This window comes from Haematobia irritans, chromosome 2 (assembly GCF_050003625.1).
Source record: "Haematobia irritans isolate KBUSLIRL chromosome 2, ASM5000362v1, whole genome shotgun sequence".
NCBI classification, from domain to species: domain Eukaryota; kingdom Metazoa; phylum Arthropoda; class Insecta; order Diptera; family Muscidae; genus Haematobia; species Haematobia irritans.
In genome coordinates this window covers 6,811,178-6,821,029 of record NC_134398.1, presented here as the reverse complement: position 1 = coordinate 6,821,029, position 9,852 = coordinate 6,811,178, and the positions used below count along the sequence as shown (strand labels likewise).

General features: G+C 35.5%; 1 protein-coding gene and 1 long non-coding RNA gene across 2 annotated transcripts; both read left to right on the top strand.

Annotated features, from left to right (window-relative positions):
- Window positions 1-350: 350 nt before the first annotated feature.
- Window positions 351-994, top strand: LOC142226700 (uncharacterized). The gene is made up of 2 exons (XR_012719729.1): window positions 351-716; window positions 785-994. It is a non-coding gene; the product is annotated as an uncharacterized LOC142226700 (long non-coding RNA).
- Window positions 995-1,581: 587 nt separating this feature from the next.
- Arglu1 (Arginine and glutamate rich 1) lies at window positions 1,582-9,414 on the top strand. Its single transcript, XM_075293237.1, has 5 exons — window positions 1,582-2,172; window positions 2,252-2,308; window positions 2,371-2,571; window positions 4,321-4,404; window positions 8,782-9,414. The coding sequence occupies exons 1-5, from the start codon at window positions 1,861-1,863 to the stop codon at window positions 8,947-8,949; spliced, it is 822 nt and encodes a 273-aa protein (XP_075149352.1). The 5' UTR covers window positions 1,582-1,860; the 3' UTR covers window positions 8,950-9,414.
- Window positions 9,415-9,852: the final 438 nt, after the last annotated feature.

Below are 9,852 nucleotides of genomic sequence, written 5' to 3'. Positions count from 1 at the left end.
ATATTAATGTAAACATACTTACCACTATACTATAATTAGCGATTATGCTAGCTTTCGTTGCTACCATACAATTTTGTTATATCGTTCCTAAGCGTTATGTAGTTGTAGATTTATTAAATTATTTATTTATTTTCACAGACACTCACGCTCTGTAAGCAACAGTAAAGGCAAGGAGCAAGCCTTATTTCCATTCATGTTATGTGCAATTTACGCACAATCGATACATTCATAAAAGCATGTTGCTATTTTACCCCATATATTGTGTATTAGAACAAGACAGATATAGTTCTAAGTTTTCCATAAAATTATCGATAAACACAAATCAACATTGTAATCGAAAAGAAAAAAGTCTCAAATAAATTTACTTACTTACGGCCATTTTCATGTAGCTCCGTTAGGCTTTAACTGCCAGTTAACAGAAAGTAAATTGCAAATATCTTCTCTCCGGTTAACTCCCTGCCAGCATTTCAAAGTTCCATTTCATCCTCATCGCTACCACAGACTCGTAAATGTCACCACAACCATCGCGAACTGTGATGGGGGAAGCATATCAAAAAGTACAAAATGTACATGAAAGTATTTTGCCATCACTACTGTTAGAAGAGCCATTTTATTTTTTGTGAAACGCCAAGCGCAACCAGCTTGTTATATTTTATTTAAATAAAAACGAAAATAAAATGCTGAAAACATAGTTATTACGCTTAAAATTGTGAAAAGTAAATTGGTGAACAATTTTTGACTTTCCAAATGGAATAAAGTGATAGTTTTTCAAATATTTTTCCAGACACGCTGCCTCCATTGGGAATAAAAGTACTGGCTGATAGACGCTACAACATTTAACTTACAACTTGTAACTCAACATCAATCTCTTATTAATGCATAAAAATGTGTTAAATGTGATGTGATAGCCGCATAAATGTTATATTTATGAGAATTTATAAATGTTTCATAAAATTAATAAACATCTAAACAATCGTGTTTTATTTGACCACAATGATTCTTTTACAACTATCTTAAAATGCACTTTGTCTGATTGTTTGAAGGGGCTCTTATCGGCTTCCTTCTAAATGTATCCAGAAGGGCTCCTAATAATTGCACTCATGCGATACTTTTTTGTAGTAACTTGGCGTGGTACAACTTCTCAATAGTGACGGCGCTTTTCCGAGGAGTTTTGGATATCGTATACGACTGTTTTCGACGTAGTGGGGATTCTCTGAAGCGCCCCCAAATTCAAAAAATGTTGGCAGGGACTTTAACTGAAATTTTTTCGTCAGTTAAGTTCCTAACTGGCCTATGGAATATAAAGGCAGGATGACAGCTTCGTCTAGAATAAGGTTTAAAAGTTGGTTAGTTAACGGAACACTAACGGAGTTTTATGAAAATGGGGGTTACTCATACAAATGTTGCATCAAGTACTAAAAAACAGGCCTAATATAAAGACGTGATTCATACTAAAAAATTGCGGGAACAGACCTAATGTTATTTGCGCGTGCAATTTGATTGACTTCATAACTATCCACATTGAACATAGCCATAGAGAAAAATTAGCACTGAACACAGCTCTGTATGTTGAACGTAGCCGCAGGTCACAATCATGGAATGAAAAGAGAAAGAAGAATTAAAACTGCGAACGGGAATTTAAGAAAATTTATATCCAGCGGTCAGAGACAGTTTTACAAGAAAAAAATTGCAAAATTCGTGAAAACGTGTGTATATTTTACGTAGTTTATTGTGCCAGCATAAATTGCCACCAATAGCCAAAACGTGGGCTAAAGTTAAATAGTCCAAAAGTGTGGAACGGGGGGATAGTTTCGTCCTAGTCATAAGGAGCATTCACAACCGGCCATCAAGTTAAACAAAATGGGTTCCCGGTCACGAAGTCCAACTCCCAAACGGCGGCACCACAAAAGTAAACACAAAAAACGCAGTAAATCACATCACAGTGAACGAAAACGCGAAAAAGATTCGGAAGTATACTATGAATATAGCCAGAGCAAAAAGGAAAACAGAGACAGGGAAAGGGAAAGAGAACGTGAACGTGAACACAATCATCATAGGTCCAGCCGGAAAAGATCATCATCTTCGACATCGTCGAGTTCATATACAGACAGCGGGGACAATCACAGTCATAGAAGTAGCCACAAAAGGAGTCGGTATAAGAAGTTAGATGAGGTAAGTGACCAATGTTTCCTAAAAGGATATAAATTGGAAAAGGTTATGTAAAATCTTTTTGTTTTTGTATTGAATACAGGTCGAACGTTTGGCCGAAATGGAAAGACAGAGAAGACAAAAGGAGGCTGAGCAAAAGGTGAGTATCCCTTAAAAGAATATCCTTTGGTCTGTATTAAAATGCTTGGAAAATTGTTTCAGATTATCGAAGAAGAAGCATCGAAACGCATAGAAATGCTGGTGAAAAAACGTGTAGAAGAAGAATTGGAAAAGAGAAGAGATGAAATCGAGCAAGAGGTGAAACGACGAGTCGAGGAAGCCAAAGCAGAAATGGAAAGAGAAATGATGCTCGAATTAGAGCGAAGGCGTGAACAAATTCGTGAAGAAGAACGCCGCAGAGAGGTAGGTGCTCGTTTTCAGGGATTAAGTAGGCGACTTGGAGCTTTTGTGTCATTTATACTCCTAGCCATCATGAAGAATAACTTGAAACTTTTCATATTCCTTCCCTTCATCTACATCAAACAGTCCCCAACATAAAAGCCATCCTTTACATTCCATCAGTACATCCTTCGAAAGATCCTTCATATTCACATCCCCTATATCCTTTTACAATTCTACTCAGATCCCAAATCCCTATACCTTCACCACTGTGTATGAGACTCTTTGTATGCAAAACTATCTTTGATTTTTTTAATTACAAATTTATTTTTCCATAAATTTTGATTTTTGATCTCATGAAAACTCGTTGATGAGTTTTCAGCAAAAACAAAATACCCCTTTTGTGTGGCCTGTAATATATGCTTTCCTCTTATGGAGGAAAATAGACAAGCTCCACACATAACCATACATCATACAACCACAAATCAAAAGAATACACTACTACTAACTCTCCACACAAACAAACCCAATAGAAAAACCAAAAACAAACAAAAAAATCAAGCAAGCCACACAAATATACGACAACCCCATCTGCTACTGCAACACCATTGATCTCAAGTGACACATGATTCAAAAATATTACGAAAGCCTTGTAGCAGTCGTCGGTGACTAGACCATGTGTTGTGGACTTTGGAAGTAAGTTTTAAATTTAGCATCATCAAGGGACCTGAACCAATTGAAACCAATGTGAAAAATCGACACTCGCAAAGAAGATCAATCACCAGGATCATTATTTCCTTTAAAAAAAAATGCACAAGTTTACCCACCCCCACATAAAGACTTGGGAAACCCCCATTGGCCTATAGACGGAAAGTTCTCTCGATACGAAAATCCATGTGAAAGCTTTTCGATATGACGTTGTGACAGGTCCATACAAATTTAAGTCCGATTTTTAGATTTTGTTTTTATAAGATCTGCTACAAAATCGAAGGGGATACAGAATCCAGTAAAACTGAATTTTCTATATTTCGCACATACTTTTATAGATCATACCAATCGAGTTTGTTGTATCTTGCCACATGTACGCCTTGCATCATTCTATCTCTCGATATCTGTTGTATTTTCTTTTTAAGTTAAACGACCATTATTGCAATATTCAGTTGTTGATGTTGTTCTTGTTGTTCAGAAATATATGACATGTTTAGAGTAACTTACTTGTTGTAATTACCATGTACATAAATAATACTACATATTTTGAAATGCAAAAGTACATATTGGAAACGCGGTGTTGATGTAAAATGATTGTAAGTAAAATTTTGAAATTTAAATGGATTAAAAAAAACCAAAAAAATACTGGCATAGTAAACAAAAGCAAGAGCCACAAAAAACAAAAGAACTCTCAAAAAAAAAGTAATATAAACATTTCAAATACTATTATTAATATATTTTAAAGAAACCATCAAGAAAAAAATGAACATTTTCTAGTATTAAGTATGTCTATCTTCATCTATATATAATTTTTTCTTAATATATTATGTATGTATCCACTAGATATGTGTATATTAATTTATATGCAATTTACCAAGATGAAACTCAATGGTGCTCTCTATGTACTTTAAAAACAATTTCCCATGAAATGCAAATTAAAAAAAAATAGAAATTTTAATCAATTGTTTTTGTTTTGTTTAAGTTCATATTTTGATTTAGCTTAAACATTTGTTATTCAAAATCCCAAATGCTTTAATAACATTTAATAATTTCCCTAATTTATAGGAAGAGGAGAAGAAGAAACGGGAGGAGTTAGAAGAAATTTTGGCTGAAAACAATCGCAAAATCGAGGAAGCCCAGCGCAAATTGGTAAGTCAACAAAAACATTAAACTATGCACACAGATAAAATGTATTTTGTCTTCAATCACGAAATCAATTGATTTGTATTCTTCGACATCCTCGAAGTACATTTGGTGTCCAATTCGCATACAATTTAGTGCCCAATTAAAGAGAACGTAAAGCTAATTCTTGATTCGCAACAAGGCCGTCTACATGTATTTTTATTTAATTTGACCAAGACAAATTTCGGACGACTATCCAGCGTTTGCTGGGTAAAGGCTTAAAAATCAAATCCTTTCTTCATTTGAGATTTTTTTATCGAATTGCAAATGATCAGCTAAAAGATGTATTCCTTAGTGCCGATAATGGGGTTAGGGTATAACATTTTCTAAAACTATATATCAAATTTTTAGGGCAGCTAATGAAATTACGATTTACGGCAATTTTCATGTAGCTCCGTTACGCTTTAACTGCCAGTTATCTTCTCTCGGGTTAAATTTAACTGAAAAATTTTCAGCAGTTAAGTTCCTAACTGACATATGGAATATATAGCCAAGATGGCAGAGAAGTCCCTAGCATGGTTTAAAAGTCCGTTAGCTTCATGAAAATGGGAGCTAAAAATGTAAAAATTTCAATTCGAAGTAATTATGAAAACAAGTGAGTAAAGTAGAAAGTCTGGCGGGGCTGACTATATCATACCCTAAACCACCCCCATTAAATTAGTAAACATTGTTTGTGGGGTATGAGTGGTATAAGATTGGGAGATAACCCACATTTCCATATGTAAGAACATTAAGGGCTACATAGTTATGGGAGTTTTAAAGGGTGATTTGTTAAGAGCTTGATAACTTTTTTTTAAAAAAAAACGCATAAAATTTGCAAAATCTCATCGGTTCTTTATTTGAAACGTTAGATTGGTCCATGACATTTACTTTTTGAAGATAATTTCATTTAAATGTTGACCGCGGCTGCGTCTTAGGTGGTCCATTCGGAAAGTCCAATTTTGGGCAACTTTTTCGAGCATTTCGGCCGGAATAGCCCGAATTTCTTCGGAAATGTTGTCTTCCAAAGCTGGAATAGTTGCTGGCTTATTTCTGTAGACTTTAGACTTGACGTAGCCCCACAAAAAATAGTCTAAAGGCGTCAAATCGCATGATCTTGGTGGCCAACTTACCGGTCCATTTCTTGAGATGAATTGTTCTCCGAAGTTTTCCCTCAAAATGGCCATAGAATCGCGAGCTGTGTGGCATGTAGCGCCATCTTGTTGAAACCACATGTCAACCAAGTTCAGTTCTTCCATTTTTGGCAACAAAAAGTTTGTTAGCATCGAACGATAGCGATCGCCATTCACCGTAACGTTGCGTCCAACAGCATCTTTGAAAAAATACGGTCCAATGATTCCACCAGCGTACAAACCACACCAAACAGTGCATTTTTCGGGATGCATGGGCAGTTCTTGAACGGCTTCTGGTTGCTCTTCACTCCAAATGCGGCAATTTTGCTTATTTACGTAGCCATTCAACCAGAAATGAGCCTCATCGTAAAGCGCGAAACACATTTCGAACCGAACACTGATTTTGGTAATAAAATTCAATGATTTGCAAGCGTTGCTCGTTAGTAAGTCTATTCATGATGAAATGTCAAAGCATACTGAGCATCTTTCTCTTTGACACCATGTCTGAAATCCCACGTGATCTGTCAAATACTAATGCATGAAAATCCTAACCTCAAAAGAATCACCCTTTATAACAATCTAAACAAAAATGTCTGATATTAGAAGCTATAGTTGATTCTGAACCTACAGAGTTTGTATACCACTAATATTGCTTCCATTATTAAAAAAAGAGAAAATAGCTCAATTAGTTTGGTTAATAAATCCAAAATGGTGCAAATCGGCCAATATATTTATGTACAAGCTACATGTACAAGGCTAAATAGATCGTCTAATAAATAAAAAATTGAAATTTAAGTAACGTTGGTTAATAAATAAGAGAATTATAGCAAACTTTGGGAAAATCGAGCTATGCATATATATATGGGACCTATATCTAAATCTGAACCAATTTGGATAATATTTGCAAGTTTGATTGATACCAAAGAAGGTTATCATGTGCTAAATTTTAGTACGATGGGGTAATAAATAAGGAATTTTTGGTAAAAATTAGCTTTATTAGGGCAAATTTTTGAAAATCAGGCGATACATATATATGGGAGCTATATCTAAATCTGAACCAATTTGGATGATATTTGGGAGGATTGGTTGATACCACAGAAGGTTACCTTTTGCTAAATTTGGGTAAGATCAGGTAATAAATAAGGGTTTTGTGGCCAAATTTGGGAAAACCGGGCGATACATATATATGGGAGCTATATCTAAATCTGAAGCGATTTCGATGATATTTGGCAGGTTTGGTTGATACTACGGAGGGTTACCTTATCCTAAATTTGAGTAAGATCGGGTAATAAATAAGGGTTTTGTGGCCAAATTTGGGAAAATCGGGCCATACATATAAAGGGTGGTTAAAATATCAAGGGCCGATGTTGATTTTGAGTAAAACACAAACTATTTAGGAAATTATTGTAGTTTTATTTTATTATGATATATTGATATTACTCAATTATGTATGGAACAAAATATCGGCCAAATGGGCGCCGCGACCTCGGTGGCACACCTTCATTCGATGGTCCAAATTTTCGATGACGCTCAGGAATAATGGAGGTTCTATGAGGTTAGGTTAGGTTAGGTTATGTGGCAGCCCGATGTATCAGGCTCACTTAGACTATTCAGTCCATTGTGATACCACAGTGGTGAACTTCTCTCTTATCACTGAGTGCTGCCCGATTCCATGTTAAGCTCAATGACAAGGGACCTCCTTTTTATAGCCGAGTCCGAACGGCGTTCCACATTCCAGTGAAACCACTTAGAGAAGCTTTGAAACCCTCAGAAATGTCACCAGTATTACTGAGGTGGGATAATCCACCGCTGAAAAAATTTTTGGTGTTCGGTCGTAGCAGGAATCGAACCCACGACCTTGTGTATGCAAGGCGGGCATGCTAACCACTGCACCACGGTGGCTCCCAAGAGGTTCTATGACGTTAATGTGCCGAATTATCTCATCCTTTAGCTCTTGAATTGTTGCTGGCTTATCGACGTACACCTTTTCTTTCAAATAACCCCAAAGAAAAAAAAGCCCAACGGTGTCAAATCACATGATCTTGGATAACACGGCCATTGAATTTTTTGCGCAAAAGAGCCATTGTTTCGTTAGCTGTGTGGCAAGTAGCACCGTCCACATCCATATATTCCTATTCGGACCATAAAATGTTCGTTATCACCTCACGATAGCGAACACCATTCACAGTAACTGCCTGACCGTCCTCATTTTGGAAAAAATACGGCCCGATGATGCCGCCAGCCCATTAACCGCACCAAACAGTCACTCTTTGTGGGTGCCTTGGTTTTTCGACAATCATTCTTGGATTCTCATTCGCCCAAATGCGGCAATTCTGTTTATTGACGAATCCACTGAGGTGAAAATGTGCCTCATCACTGAAGATGATTTTCTTCGAAAATTGATCATCTATTGTTGCCATTTCTTGGAACCATTTAACACGTTGTTGGATTGTGTATCTCTCCATGGTTCAAATTGAGTAAATCTGAAATAGAGAAATGTCAAATAAAATTCGGAAAAAAACTTGGCGTTTAGGTGAGGTTCACATTCAACATTGGCCCTTACAATTTAACCACCCTTTATATGGGAGCTATATCTAAATCTGAACCGATTTTGCACACTTGAAGGGTGATGAAAAAGATTGCTTTGTGCGAAATTTTACGATAATCGGTTAGTAAAAAAGCGCAACGTAATATCATTTGTCGAAATCGGGCGATACATATATGGGAGCTATATCTAAATTTGAGCCGATTTCTTCCAAATTCAATAGCGTTCGTCCTTGTACCCAAAAAACACCCTGTACTAAATTTCATCAAAATCGGTTAATAATTGCGACCAGAATCCTGCGAACAACAAATACATGGACAGGCGGATGGACGGACACCAAGCGCTAGATCGACTTAGGAGGTGATTCTGAGTCGACCGCAGTGTTTCCAGGTTGGTGGTCCTGGTGGTCGATTAGAATTAATGTGAATTAAAACAGTTATTCATTGGGGGGAAGATTCCAAAATTACCTGGCAACACTGGTCGATCGGTATATATTTTATGGGGTCTAAAATCAATATTTCTGGTAGGCACATTTTTGGCAGTTATTTACCCCGACCACTATATATAGTAATTATACCCTGACCACTATGTGGTCAGGGTATAATAATTATATATGACTTATAATAAATTTATTTTCTAAATTCGTATAACTAACTAACCGCGATTCTTTTTTGTTTTTCATTACAGGCTGAGGAGCGTTTGGCCATCATTGAAGAGCAACGCTTGATGGACGAAGAACGCCAACGAATGCGAAAAGAGCAAGAGAAACGTGTCAAAGAGGAACAAAAAGTCATTCTAGGGAAAAACAATTCACGACCAAAACTTTCATTTTCATTGAAACCGGGCGCCTTATGAGTTTCTCCTGCTTAGTTGATTCGATTCTTCATTTTTTAGTTTGTATTTGAAATGTTGTTCAAACGCTTATTAAGTTCCCTGTTTTTCTTTTCCTCTTCTAATTTTAAGTTTAACTTTTTAGGTTTCGTAGTTTTTAAAATTTAGAAAAAAAGATTTGTTTTTACCAAATCTTTAAACAAAAAAACAGACGAGATGGTGCTGTCTTTTTGTACACGAAGAAAAAAAAAAAGATGCCAACTTGTATTTCATTGTTCATATTTGTCTCTTTTGAGATTATTTTACTTGGTCTGATTTCCAAGTAAATCACAATCTTAGACGATGCCAAATTATGGATATTGATAAATAAGCAGCCTGAATCATTGCAAAATAAATATTTAACAGAAAAGCAAGAACAGATAATAATGAGACCTTGATATTCCTCTCTAAATTGCGAAACAAATAAAAAAAATATATATACATTTGAAATTTAGTCTGAATAAACGAAATCAATTCCAGCAAAATGGTAATGAAAAACAAAGTATATTTGTAATTTTAAAATATGAATATTAAAGTGTAGCAATCAACAATTTTTTGATAATTTCTAACAATAAACATATAAAACGTTTTTTTAAAACTCATACTCATAAACAAATTGCGATTTTTTGCTTTTTGGAGGAAACTAAAACTGTAAACAAAATTTTCGAGAATTTGGGACAGTGTATAGCTTTATTATATTTGATAAGATTTTTCAGAATATTTAAAAAAATTTTAAGATTTTATATAAAATAATCGGGCTTGTTTTCGTTTTCACGTGAATTGTTGACGGGGAAACTTTCCCTGCGCGATTTTTCTGCAATGACTTTTCGCTTCACAGATGGGAAAACTATTCATACAATTTTTTACGGTGGAAGCAAAGGAAATCTT